The sequence below is a fragment of the Rhipicephalus microplus genome, chromosome 5, assembly GCF_043290135.1.
Source record: "Rhipicephalus microplus isolate Deutch F79 chromosome 5, USDA_Rmic, whole genome shotgun sequence".
In the NCBI taxonomy this organism is placed as follows: domain Eukaryota; kingdom Metazoa; phylum Arthropoda; class Arachnida; order Ixodida; family Ixodidae; genus Rhipicephalus; species Rhipicephalus microplus.
The window spans coordinates 98,171,752-98,185,974 of record NC_134704.1 but is presented as its reverse complement, the minus strand read 5'-3'; the positions used below and the strand labels follow the sequence as shown (position 1 = coordinate 98,185,974).

At 44.5% G+C, this 14,223-nt stretch overlaps 1 protein-coding gene across 1 annotated transcript; it reads right to left on the bottom strand.

Moving 5' to 3' along the window:
* Positions 1-4,672: 4,672 nt before the first annotated feature.
* On the bottom strand, positions 4,673-8,109 carry LOC142817323 (uncharacterized). The gene is made up of 2 exons (XM_075894361.1): positions 7,735-8,109; positions 4,673-5,674 (listed from the first exon to the last, which is right to left on the bottom strand). The coding sequence occupies exons 1-2, from the start codon at positions 7,986-7,988 to the stop codon at positions 5,119-5,121; spliced, it is 810 nt and encodes a 269-aa protein (XP_075750476.1). The 5' UTR covers positions 7,989-8,109; the 3' UTR covers positions 4,673-5,118.
* Positions 8,110-14,223: the final 6,114 nt, after the last annotated feature.

The following is a 14,223-nucleotide window of genomic DNA, read 5'->3' as shown; positions in this document are numbered from 1 at the left end:
TAAAAGATTAGCAGTACTTGACGCGTAACCAAAAGGGCCAGTGGCAGCACAAAGTCGTAGTTTTGCGAAAAATAGGACCTTTAATAACTGCGTGCGTACGTACATCGACCGTATTGCTATTTTGTACTTAACAGCGCGGTGTTTCACACAGAGAGTGTATATGCAGAACTTCTGCACATGCGCATTATGCAAGACGCGGTGGTCTTGGTTAGGCACCGCCAGTTTCGTAATTCTGAGGACGCAGCACCAAAAGTCGCTCATTACGATAGCGAAGCGCTGTACATATATGTGCACGGTAAAAAACTTCCAGTCTTATACACCTACCTATTATATCAACAGCACAGCTTCACGTATGTGCATTCAGGCTTGAAAGATTGCCTCTCAATACCACGAACAATCTCCACCGCGAGCATTGTTAGCATACAAGCGAAGTGTCCCGATAGCCCTGTGTTTGAAATTTCGCGCTGTTCGTTGTCTCAAGTCTACATATCTGAAAATATGGCATTTAGTGACCTGAAGCACTGCAGGCGCTTTCAAAGACAGCATGGATGACGGCAGAGACCCTAATGACACGCCAAGCCTTGCGCCGGAGATGTTTTAAAAAATGCGCTGTCCAATCACGTACGCCATGTGGAGCAACGAATAGAAGGAGACGCTTAGCTGCCTGCAACTGTTTTTTTTTTCTTCTACCTTGACCTTGAATATGTGACATTCATAGTAGGGCATGTGATAGAATACGGCGAGCGTTCAACTACCATTTTTATGCCAAACCATTGGACACACTCGTTCACAATGAAACATTTGATGCGAAAGTGTCGTCTCGCGGCGCTTGCATGCATTATAAAGGATACCATGACGATGCCGACAGCGAGAATATGTCCGGCATCTAAATAAATATAACTATAATGACTATATTAATGTTCAGAGCCTTCACACTGATTAAGAACATCATAAACCTGATCTATTAAGTCGCATAAATGTAAGTCAACCACGAGAGAGTATAGTATATTCAGGTAATGAATGTTTTCAATAATAGTTAAAAAGGCCTTTAAACTGAAGGCAGTCTTCATTTTATTATCACATTTTATGTGCGCACATCAATTGATGATTTGCGATTTTGTTTATTTCATGTCGTGTCTGTCAAGCGAACAGGTCGAGCTATTACAGTAACGCTCATATTTCAAAGCTTTACACGCAAGATGATCACGTAGCGGTTTAATTACTTTTTGCTTTCTTAGCACATGCCATGTCACCGCTTGCCATCAAACTTGCCCGTCAGCTCTTATTTCATACCACCGGCTTTCATCACTTTTTCTCCTGGCTAACCTTTAAGTGCCTTACGACATAAATTCTTACAAATTTTTTGCTTAGCGATGTGCAATTCAATTTTTTTCGGTTGTGGCTAAAGTAATAAAAGCTTACTGATGTTTCATCACATCTACATAAAAAGCGTTGCGAGAGAAACGGCTCGTAATGCGATTTGGGAACCGCAGCTTTTAGCTGAATTCCAGAAAACCACCCTGGGAAGCTGAAGCGAGCATTGTTATAAAACCAATTTGAGGTCTTATATTTTTGACAGCGCTCGCTTCTCTCAACATAAACTCTTATTTTGAGCTTGTATAGCTCAAGCTCACACACTGCCAAAATAATTGAGCATCATGAGGAGGAAGAAAGTTTAAGCGGAAGGACAGGGAGGTTAGCCAGTTATTAGACCGGCTGGCTACCCTGTTCTGGGGAAAGGGGAATAAAATATGTTAAAAATCTTGCGAAGAGAGAGAGAGAGAGAGAAATTACAAAAAAAAAATGCGACAGAGGAAAGGCAACATCAAAGAGTATAAGACACCTGAGTCTGTCTCTGAGGCCAGTTGTCCGCAAAAAGAGCAGCAATCATTGTTTCGCAACAACTTAGCAGTCTGCCCTACAATTGTGTTTCTTTCTGTGAATGTAAAAAAAGCACATTCAAACAGACGCAAAGTGAGACTGCGGAAAACTCCTGTGCACTGTCTTTGTGTTGTTGTTCTTGTGTGCATCTTTGTCTAGCTACATGTCACGTAAATGTTTTGGCATCCTGGCTGTTTAGAAAAAAATGTATTAGCTCGAAGCACAAAATATACAAGTAGGTAAACATTGAGTATGCTGCCGGAACAACTAACGTATTAATCCACATTTTGTATTGCAGGTAATCAGCAGTCCGTTATGTCCGAGACTGAATTATTGAGTCGCCTATGTCGCTTCTCCTAGTGATAATAAATTCAAGATCTTATGTAATAAAAGCTATGTTTGAGTTTCTAACGTTCAAAAGACATAAGCAATATATTGTATGAGCAGAAAACAATCGAAATAGGACGAATTATTTTGAGAGCGAGCGTACTTTTGCATACGGATACAGTAATTGTTGGGAGCACAGCTATGTTGCGAGTAGTTCTGGAAGCGTGTCCATCTTCACAATTTGTTACAAGCCCACTTTGTATGATCACTCTACATCTTCAAACTATGCTAATGTAATGAAGTTGCTTCTAGCGTGTAGTAAATATTATTTTTCTGCAAAGTTTTTTTGCTTCGGGGCACTCCCACCAGGTATTAGCATGCACAGTCGTCAGCAAGCTTAACACGAATGCTGCAACGCGTGACCTGAACTACTTCGATTATTGCCAGAAGCAGAAACGCTGAGCGCTGTTTATCTTGCAACGCTTGGATGGTATGTGCCATGCATGATAACGATAACAGAATCCAAACGAACGTGGCGCTAGCGTAGATCAAACTGTAAGTTTACTCAGGGTACTCGGGGATTGAAATAAAACAACTTAGGGCTAAATAAAGCACATACTTTTGTTTCTACCGTCTTCAGTTAGGAACACACTCTACTCGAACACGCAGATCTTATCCAAAATTATCTTTAAGACCACATTCGTCGCGGCGTGACGCGGTGATTTCAAGCAATTGTGCATGCCAGTTTTTCTACCAAACTTTGATGTGTTTGAATCGTGAACACCGTAGAGTCCAGTGCCCATTGTCCTCGCTCTATGGTGGAAGGCGTGTGCAGTGTAGAACATGGGTTCCATTAATGTTAGGGTGGTGAGTTTTCTTTGCATTCAGCGGAGATTTTCGCCCGCCGGATGCGCCACCGATGCAGGCACCAGATTTTCATGGCCATGCCCTTTAATAATTCAAGGCTTGCGGACCTTTACATTATCACTTTAATGTTTGTAATGTCCGTTCATGCCGTTTCTTTTTTTGCCATACTTTTGATACCGAACATTGAATCATCACCTGTGATGCATACTCGCATTCCGTAGGGCGTGGTGTTTGATTGTGTGCCCGCAGAACTGTGGCAAAGAGCTTTGCGACAAACGCACCAGGTATGCCCTGTTGTTAATGTCTTGACCCGTTAGTCAGGTTCATTATAAATTTTTGTTTATCTCCGCCAATAGTAGTATATACTATGTAAGCACAAATGAGGATACCATGAGAGAAACCCGGCGATGGCGGTGGCTAGCTTGATTGATGGACGGATGGACGGATGGACGGATGGATGGATGAATGGATGGATGGATGGACGGACGGACGGACGGACGGAAGGACGGATGATGGATGGATGGATGGACGGACGGATGGATGGATGGATGGATGGATGGATGGATGGATGGATGGATGGATGGATGGATGGATGGATGGCGTACCTTTGGTTTACTAAAAAATACTGCGGAAGTTTCTACCATAACTGAACGGGGATTAAACTCAAATACATTGAGTTCCCCGACAAGATCACAAATAATATTAGCTATTTTTTTCGCACCTCATGCCGCAACATATGTTTTTCACCCAATTTTCACGGTGAGTGTACGAGCTGTGTGTGTGTTTTCGATTTTACAAGAATCGAAAAAGAGGCACGCTTTATGAAAATTAGAAGTAAACGCAGAAGACACGGTCATTAGAGAGTTTTAGTACTGCGTACGCTGCGTACGTGGCGGCGTTGCGTACGTAAGGACGCCACGTTCTGCGTAGTGCGCATGCGCAGACCACAACGTGCACGTATCGCGTTACGTACGCAGCCGCTACGTACGCACGCATGAGATGCGTACGTGCGTACGTATGAGCTGATAGCGCCGCTCTCGAACAAGTTCGCGACAGCGCGAGACTTCGTTTTGCAAAATGGCGGCATCGAAGGCAAGCACCGACCGGCTCTGTGGCTTAAAATATGGCCATAATCTGGCTATACCACTTGGATTGGCTCACATTGGCTGTCAACAACACGTGCTTCTATTTTGATCTACCAGATGACGCAACACGCTTCACGCTCGTTACGTACGCGGGTACTACGGTGTACTAAAAGCCGATTAGTGGCAAACGACGCCACGTAACACAAGGCGCTTGCGTGATGCGTACGTAGCACCATTCCGCAGTACTAAAACTCTCTATTACCAGCCAATGCTGTACTCTCCGTAACGTAAGTATCAAGCTAAGTGTAGCCTCCACTTTGCCTACATTATCTCATAATTCACAGGTTGCCAAAAGAGGCCTTTTGTGCACGAGCTTGCCGTAAGCTCCCTAAATCCAGTCGTCCTCGTCACTGCAGCAGCAACCCCCCTTCCCCATTTTTTTTTTTGTCCGAAGCGTTTTTCCAGTAGAAACGACCAAGCACCGAAAAAGCAAACATCACTACAAAGGTGAATTTCCGTCATGTTTGCCATTTCTTATTATTTTCCATCAATGATATGATTGCGAATTTAAGAAAAGTGAACGCTAATAAATGAATAAAAAATACGTTTTCATCAAAAAATAATGAAAAAATGTTCCTTCTTGGAGGCTCATGTTCTAGACGTAGTCGTGCTACTTAATAGTTCTGATTGTCATCGCTCCCAGGTCGGAATTTCCCCGCGAATGACGTCCGACTGATGGTGGTAGACGATCCGTGTTTAACTAGACTGCGTGTTTTAACTCGCATGTGGCATCGCAGACAAAATGCGACCAACCCGGCGCAATATCCAGGCACCTGCTTTTGATCTTTGTGCATACCTAGCGTTGTGGCACCCATTCAGGCTGAAGGCTTTAGCACTGGATCTCTTGTAAAATCAGGAGACGAAGGTCCGGACCTGTGGCTACTTGCGTGGCTTATAATCAAGCGTCATCGTCATCACCCGAGTCATCATCGGAGTCGTCCTCGGCATCCAAGTGTGTGCTGTTGCGATCGTAGTCTGTGGAGTTCGACGGCCACGCAACTTCGGACACGAGTTCCGCTTCGGTGCTTGACGCCGTTTCAAACGTGACCGGCAGTGGCGTTTCGGTTTCCAGAAGCTCCATGTCTTCCGACGCATTCGCAAACATTCCCAGCGTCGTTATTAGCGCTGAAGTCGTCGTGACGGACATGGGCTCGCTGGACGACAAACTGGTTGTTGTCTCGTTGTCTGCCGCGGTGGTTGTGTGCCGTGCAAAACGACGGTCCAGCTTGAGCTCCGGTAACCGTTTGACACCGCTGTCGAGATCGTCATAGAATAGCGTGCTGCTGGTGGGCGGCTGTGTTGTCGTGCGGGGCTTATTTACATTCGGATGCTGTATATTTGATATCGGCCTGCGTGTCAGGAGCGACAGGATGGCGTCCTGGGTCACTTCGTCGTCCTTGGGCTCTGGGCCCATGGTTTCAGGTGTTTCGGTCGTGTCGGGTTCAGTGGGGAAGCTGCGCGAAATTTTCGAGTAGAGCGAATAATATTATGGAGTAGTAACTATATTATCATACAAATAATAGCAAGTTAAACTCAAGAGAGAAATGAATTAGGGGGAGTTCGTTGCGGCTCATGATTTCTTTTTTTTGACAAGTCCTACAATTTCAAGACTAGACGTGGACAACTTCGTGCGCAACCGGTAGAAGAAAAAAACCATAAACAAAAGGCTCGCTTGTTGGACGTTCTTATACTAAGATGACATACATGCATGCGTCCTTAATTTGATTGTAATGGACGTTCTTGTTTTCAACTACTTTCCACTTGCGCAACTTCAAGATAATTTCTGTATTTACTAGAAAATGGACTTGTAATACCAGGTTTCTAACTGAGCCAAACAATTCTTGGAATATGGCGTGTCGCTAAGGTCTAGCTTTTCGACAAGTACATTTTTCTTCCTCACGGCCACAACTCCTTTACTGAGCGCGTGTGTGTATAAGCTTTGTATCGTCTCCCCCAAATTAAGCTATTATTCGTATCTTTAAAAATAAATAAAAAGAAAGCTCAACTGTTCAACGTTAAAAAAAAACAGTAGTATTTGCAGAAATAAAATAAAAGTGGGCCACAGTTCATTGTACTTAGCGAATCCGCTTTCCCTCATCGATTATGTGTGTACGTTATGTACTAATATTCACAAGTAAGTTATTTTCTTTTCGAATGCTCAAAAACCATCAATGAACACAATAGTTGCCTTCAGCACAGTGGGCGTTTGATAGATACAGAACTTAGAATACTAGAGTGCTGAATTACTTGATACTTTTAATTTCTAAACGTTCAGGTTCACCAACATAAACACAGAAAAGTAAGTCAGTGAAAACTTTTACTGGTTACAAGCTTCATCCGCAAGTGATTAAATTGGAGACAACAAAAGTGCATTTGTGCTGTGTTGCCTTGACTTTTTTCTATTGTCTGTATTTTAAAGCCCAGTCTTTTCGAATCAACACAAAACCTGTCATGGACATCTGTATCGCCTAAGCTGTTGTCTTCGGGTGTAATTTTATCTTTAGTACTGATGACCTGCAATACTCTTCAGCTATCACAATAATAATGAACACGCTTTCGCACTGAACTCATAAGGGTTCGTAGCTGCCACTCAAGAGGTACTACACAAGAGTAATTATAGAGTTTTGTGCGCTAGACGGCAGTGTTAGTGTCACTATACCCTGCTCCTTAGTTTCAATCGGCTCTAAAGTGTACGTAAAATACGCTCAGGACGTCATGCAGCATTTCTTACTTTTATTCTAGCGGTACCGCTTTAGAGCACACCATGTGGCCAAATTTGTCGCAATTTCATGCTCAAGACAACAACCTTCTCGCCTTCAACCTGAGATGTCTATTGCGCTACCGATTGTCACGTCTTTCTTACTCTGCATCATGACGAGACTAGAGCATACTGTTTTTATATACTCGCACATTCAAATGACTAGCGCATTAACGTGACTCTGCGGTATTACTTTTTTACGCCAGGGGACTGCAAAATCCAGTATGTTAAAGTTACGTTCTGGAAGCAACAACTAAAATTTGAGAATGTGCACGTTCCTTAAGATTGAAGCTGACCATTCAGCTAAGCCATTTTTCATGGCCACAGTCAAATTTTTCATTTGTTTTGCGAAGGAGAGAAAGAAAAGGTGACAATTCTTTTTTATGCCTATGTATATACGTGCGCATGTTTTTTATGCTTGCTTCTGTATTATACAAGCCAAATTCAAAAACATCGAATGAGAAGGTTGACCCACCCTCCTGCTATGCCAATGGCAACCTGAGGTGCGATGATAAAGGTGTTATGTCCACGCATGCCCACAGCTGCACGAGAAACCGATTCTCGACATCGAAATTAGTCTATACGAGTGATTTCGATTAGTAGCCCGTACATTAGCATTCACGGGACCGCGCCTCTTTCTGAGTGGTTACGCACGTGTAGTTAATTAGCCACCAGTGTTAAATCATGTCGCACAACCATCCTCGGCGCCGTTCATGCCATAGGCGAACGAATACGAAAGCGCTCCGGGCTAGGTACCTTGTCGTCTTGGACCTCCTCATGGCGATCGCGTCCATGAGGCGGCGGTACTCGGTTTTCAGCAGGTCGTTCCTGCGGATACTGAAAGCGAGCACCCCGACGCAGAAGAGCACGGCCAGCGTCAGCATGCCCATCACGGCGTACAGGCTACCCTCGGAGAACAAGATCGTCTGGGCCTGCTGCTCCAGCTGCTGCTGCTCCTCGTGGATATCGTCGTCGCTGCGCCGGACGGCGGTCTGCTGCGCTGATCTCATGAGTGCTGCTCATCGGCCATCGGACGCCTGAACGCCCCGGTGCAACTTTCGTCGCCGCTGTAGCCAGCTCCGTCACAAGGCCGACGCCTGTCGTGTTCCCGACGCCACAACGCCCTTTTCCATTCACCACCACCGGAACGCCGTCATATTAGATAGGAGAGCAAGGCCCCAGTCGGCGGAGTGCGCGCCGGACTTGGTCACAGAGAAATTGATGCGGATTGCTGGCTTTCAGCCTTGCAACATGAAGCATGGCTTTCACCCACTACGGGATAATTTGACGAGGCGTCGATGGCGCTCATCCTAAAATAAAATCGCAGCACAGTGATAGAAGCTGAAGCAGAAACTGAAGCTTTACTAAGCATAAAGGAATAAATAATTTGAAACAAATTGTATTTTGGATTCGCAGCAGTTTAAGGGCTTGAATTATATACATAGACCTGGAGTGGCATGGTCCCTTTTAAAATGAAGCGCGAAATACAGGCCTAAAACATAGACAGCAATTCTCAAACTTATGTAAGCATAAACGAGCAAGGTCTAAAATGATATAATTAACCGCAAAAAGTAAGAAATAACCGCAGCGACAAACGTAAGATGACTAAAATTGTTTCGAGTAGATCTGGTCGACTCCCGCACCATGCAAAAAGAGTAGACCACCACCTCACAAATCGCTTGACTGCTAACTGACCTTCGCCGGCACTTGGTAGTACGTCTGAAAGGGAAAACAACCTGTCGGAACTCGCCAAAGGCAACGTGTACCTCATCTGCCGTAACAAGCAGGATGTCGATAATGTGCACCAAAAATGAGAGCTCATGATGCGAATCGAGTTTGTGAATGTCCGGAACAAGATTCTGCTAGTGGCGGGAAAAGCATGTACACAAGCTTTTCTCGGCGTCCGTATCGGTGGATATGTGGCTAAGGCAGCTCGGCTGCTGACCTGCAAGTGACAGGCTTGATGCCGGCCACGATGGTCACATTTCGATGAAGGTGAAATTGTATAGAGGCCTGTGTAGCGTACGATGTCATAGCATGTTAAAGAACACCGGGTGTCCGAAATTTCGGCAGCCCTAATCTACGACGTCTCTCATAATCATATTGTGCTTGTCGGACGTAAAACCCCACATGTTGCTATGCTAATCCGGGCACAAACGAATGTTTACGTCACCGATGGTTTGGCGATCGGAGCAGTGTAAACTCTGCGAACGGAGATCGCAGCGCGATGGTGTTACACACTTCCTGTGGTTTCGCAGTACTGGAGCTACATTTTCACGTGGTTGTTCGAAGGGCCACTCACCGGGCTCACAAAGTACAAAATAAATAAAGGAGAGCAATATCCTACCTCTCCTGATATTTCTTATTCTTCTTGTGCCCTTTTGTGACGCAGTAGTTCCCATGACGTCGATAGTGTGTGCGTGCTCTCGATTGTTCAATCAAGTGTGATTTGTCTCCTGCACTGCTTTGCCGTGTACCCGCACATCCGTTCCCTTTTGTCTCGCATGAATATCGTGCCAGATCAATCGATTACACTTCATTTCGAGTGTTTACGACAGCGCAAGCGGCGATAACAACGTGTAGCCGAGAAACTAGATATCCTGATGTGCTCCTCCGCTTAGTGCTGACATCATTCACGTGCTTTTCAGAACTAAGGGGCAAGGAGGATGCATCGCGTCTGCTAACGGTAGCGAAGGAAAGAAAGGAACTACCCCCTCGTCTTTGAACGCGGGGAGGTGAGTCGCCCATTAACGAGTGACACTTCTTAGAGCCTATAGTTTTGTGGGAGCTCGTCAGGCTACATAAAACTGAAACCAAAGCTGAACACCTGCACAACATAAGAAAAACACAAAAACATCTGTGTAAAAATAAAGACTTCATGTGTACATCTAATAGGTATATGACAGAAGAATACCAGATCCCCTGTGCCATCCGTCTGTCCGACCGTCCATGCATCTGTCCATCCATCTGTCCTTCCCTCCTTCCGTCCGTCAGTACATCAGTCTATCCATCTGTCCACCTGTCCATGCACCTATCTATACTTATAGTCGGTGACTTCACAGTTGACTTTATGGGCCTCAAAACCCACCTTCGCCCATTCGTCATCATTCACTTCATTGATAAGCATGGTATTTTTCACCAAGATCACTCACTACCTCAGTGTATTGACATATTAAAATATTTCCAGTAGGGGAAGGTACAGTTGCACAATTAGACCGAATCCAAGACCTGACAATGTTGCAGATTTGGTCCCCGCCAGCAGCAAGACATGTCTTTGTCTACTTCACTTTTTTCAAATTTACATTACAATTACCTTTATTCACATCCCCTACACTTTCCTTGCCAATATTTTCTGTTGTCTCATTAATAATATGTCTTCACGAATGGGGCACTTCATAATGTTTCCCGACTTTTGGATATTTCACTGCTCCTTAAAAAATAAACAGCATTCCCATCGCAACAGAATATTTGCGAAACATGTGACCAGGGCATGCTGTACCTTTATATGAATAAGGGCGGCAGTGAATAGGTGAGTACTCATATTCACGAAGCCGCAGACTGAGCGCATTCGTAAGAGCAGGCAGCATCAAAATCGCGTAACCACTTGAATCGAACGCATTCCGAGACGAACCTTGTCAAACGCCTCTTAATGACCATGCTTTTGTGTTTATTGCTGAAATACGACCTTTCAGCCTCAAGTTGCGAGGCGCACTCATCCATTAATTACAAAAATGCATATTTCAACTGATATTTTACCTTCATGCTCTCAGTTTTATTCTCCCAGTTTTTCGAACAAGACGTTTTTTCTTTTCTTCTTCTATAACTTATTTCTTTTATGTAGTTGAATTCCACACACGGTCAATTGCTTGAGCACTCTGCAATTATTCCTCACTGATCCAGTCTTTTCCTATAGCAAACGTACCTATAAGCCTTACATGACCACGTTTTCATTGTGTTACTCTTTCTTAAATAAGAACAAAAAACGCACAGCACCGTCACATCGAAAACAGGAAGAGCAGCATTTTTAGAACCCCGTTTTAAAAAAAACCCTTTCGGGGCAAATACTACAGGACAGGTACAATGTCATGGTACCCAGTCCGCCTTAAACCATAATCTCTGAGAAGTTATTTTTGCGTCATTATTTCTTCTGCAGAGAAGCATGGTACACACCTGTAAGGCGTTACGTGCACATTCTTGCTGCTCTGACAGATGATGGTGAAGAATTACGGCAGAGTGTTCTGTTGGAAATACTCAACTAGCTTTTTATCAGGCAAGTCACATTGTGTTACGCCTGGTTTTTATTTGACTCTTCTAAAACAACAATGTTAACGCGATTTATGTGCCGACACTAACCCTGCATTGTCCTTTTCGCAAAGTTTTCCCAAGCTATGGCGTGGCTCTGTGGTTGAATGCAGGGTTGCAACGCAGATGGCGCAGTTTCAAATCATTTTCTCTGCAGGGTATTGTTTGTTTACTTTGTTGTTTTTATTTCACGTGATCGCTGTTATGGACACCAGCTGCGGCGGAGGACAACTAGGGCACAAACACGGCTGTTTAGTTCTCATGAGAAGTTTTGCTGTAAAACACTGAGCATTTTAGAAAGTTCGATTTAGGTGCCTCGAATACTCTAGCCCGCCACACAGTTTTACGCTGGCCCCCATGTATGATATGAGAACGCCACAACCCCCTACCTTGTCACTTCTTATCTTAAGGCTGAAGGGGTTGTTTTGACATTAAATGCAGTTTTCGCTAGCAACCTCCATTTGTAAATTGCACTCTTGTGAGCTGAACAGCGCAAACAAGAAACATTACTTTTATTCCATTTTAGGACACGACTATTTTTCCTCCTTTCCAGCAAAAGCCACCTCCCCCGTTGGCCATCCGTTCGCGGCGGTGTCTGCTTCACGCGAGCTTGGGCCGCCACATCAAAGAGTTGCCATTTCGTGACGCTACGGCTTACTTGGACAGGCCCTACGTTACCTTTGGGGCCGTCAACCGCCATAGTTTCAGTGTGTTCGTCAATGTTAATAGGTCTTTACCACTGCACTTTCCTTTTGCGTGGCCTCCACAACGAACTGTTGCAGCACGACGCCACGCAGCTGCACTTGATTCAGTGGACACGTAGAATATAAATCACCAGATTGTGATCAGCCACACCAGACGCTGCGATGATACCATAAAAATCATTGCCGTGTGAATGAACTCATTCGAATAACTTTATTCATTTATTCTGAGATCTAATACGAATAATCTTATGCTCCGGTACCATAAACATCAAACTCCTAACTAGAACCATTAGTTTTTTATGTGAGCATGGAAAGTTTCTGGTGCATCCAGAAACCTCAACTTGCACGTTACGAAAAGTGTACGAGAAGTTGCCGAGCGACTAACACAATGCCGCTAAAAGATGGCGCCATAAAAGATTTCTCACAGCGCGTGTATGACCTCGTAAAAGATGGGCGTCTCGGTCATTTGCTTGTTTCACATTTCGTGCATTAATAAGCAAGTTCCCCAAGGCGTAAAAGCTTCCCTAAGGAGGGACGGTGTTGCCGGTTTTCGTCCTATGAAAAGTGCCTCGCGATGCTTCGCGAACGTCGTATAGGGTGATGCAGTAAACTGTAGCTCCCAAACGCGCAGGTATGTAAGCCACAATTACGGTAGGACGAACATTCGCGAAGTCGACCACAAACTCTCTAGGCGCCAGAATTGCTCCAATATAACATTTATAAACGTGTAGACATAACGATGAATTATTCTACAGCACTAATTTCAAGTTATGTGAGTAACTGTTTTGTGTAAAAAGTGTATCTTTAACCCAATCTTTGAACTGAATCATTATTCCATTGAAGAAGACGGCTCTGGGCCGATTAAAAATTTTATACTGACAAGAATTCGCAGTACAAATGAGTGGTTTGAGGGCAATATAACAGTGCATTCCGGGTATCGTAAGTGAGGCAACATCATTTGGGTAATGAAAAGTTATATGAACACTCTAAAAAAAAAAGGGAGCGAGAATGGAGAAACGGGCTCCGTTCCTCCTTCGGCGCAGCGACTTCCTCCCTTTCGGGCGCTTTACCCGTCGCGCCCTCTCGCGGCAAGGACCAAAGGAGCAACGTTCCTCCTTCAGCGTTCAAGTTACTCCTCAATCACGGGGGTATTGCTCGCGCGCATGCGCACGCCAAGCCTATAGCCGCCCGCGGCCAGTCGCGAGCGATTGCTTTAACCTAAGATTGTTGTAAGCAATGCAGGAATGACGTTTTCTTTTGTTTTATTAGTATAGAGTAAAAGCCTCTCTTTTTTTTTTTTATCGTCAGGCACTCGCACGATGCTCCGCACACTTCCATGTGTGTCTCGTGTTGTTTCATACTACCAATTTGTCACGAATACAAGGAACTCTGCTTCCCAAGCAGTCTTGCTTTATCGATTACCTTAGAGTGTAAAAAAATAATGATTTTTTTCGGTGTCGACATACTTGGTAAGCCCACGCATTTTTAGTTTCGCACGGCACCAACAGCACTCATGAATTCAACGAGGCGCGTAAAAAAGCATCACACTTATTTTTTCAATAGTGTAGGAAACCTGATACCACTCTACAGTCCATGCGTGAAAGTACGATCATATACAATTGATAGAGTTATACGTGCCACTACCACCATATGGATGTTCTTTGCAGTTTACCCCCATTCGAATACGGCCGCCGTGGCCGGAAGTCGTACCTGCGTCCATCAGCATAGTCACACGACACCCAATAAGGCTATGCTACCCCGGCAGGTGAAAGCACAAAGGGAAACAGGCTGCGAAGTTTCACCGAGCGTTTATTCGCCAGACTAGATTACAACCATCAGAAACTTTTTAAACATCATCATAACTAAACTTTTGTGAAAAGTGAACCAATGACTTCTGTAGGTTAAACCAAATTCTCAATCGCATTCGTTTTGAATTGCCCATGCCAGCACTGAGAAGTAGGAAGGAATTATGCACGCGAGCAGTATGTCTTTCTCGTCCATGATTCTCCTTTGTCGTGAGAAACTCAACACAAAATGCACTTCTAGTAGCAGCTGTGCACAGCAAGTAAGTACTAACGCTCACTCACCTTTGTGAAAAGAGTATTCCGAATCCAGAGTAATAACCACCACAGCCACAGCGCTAACAACAAAATTGTGGCACGCACTATGATTGCAAGTTGACACGCGAGGCGAATCGCGAGAGGCATCTGAAGCAGAAAAGTATGCAGGCACAACATTC

Bases quoted from the DNA above. Each gene is read 5' to 3' on its own strand.
- LOC142817323 (XM_075894361.1), bottom strand. From the start codon at position 7,988: ATGAGATCAGCGCAGCAGACCGCCGTCCGGCGCAGCGACGACGATATC. The intron at 5,675-7,734 runs GTACCTAGCCCG...AATTTCGCGCAG, and splicing joins AGGAGGTCCAAGACGACAAG to CTTCCCCACTGAACCCGACA.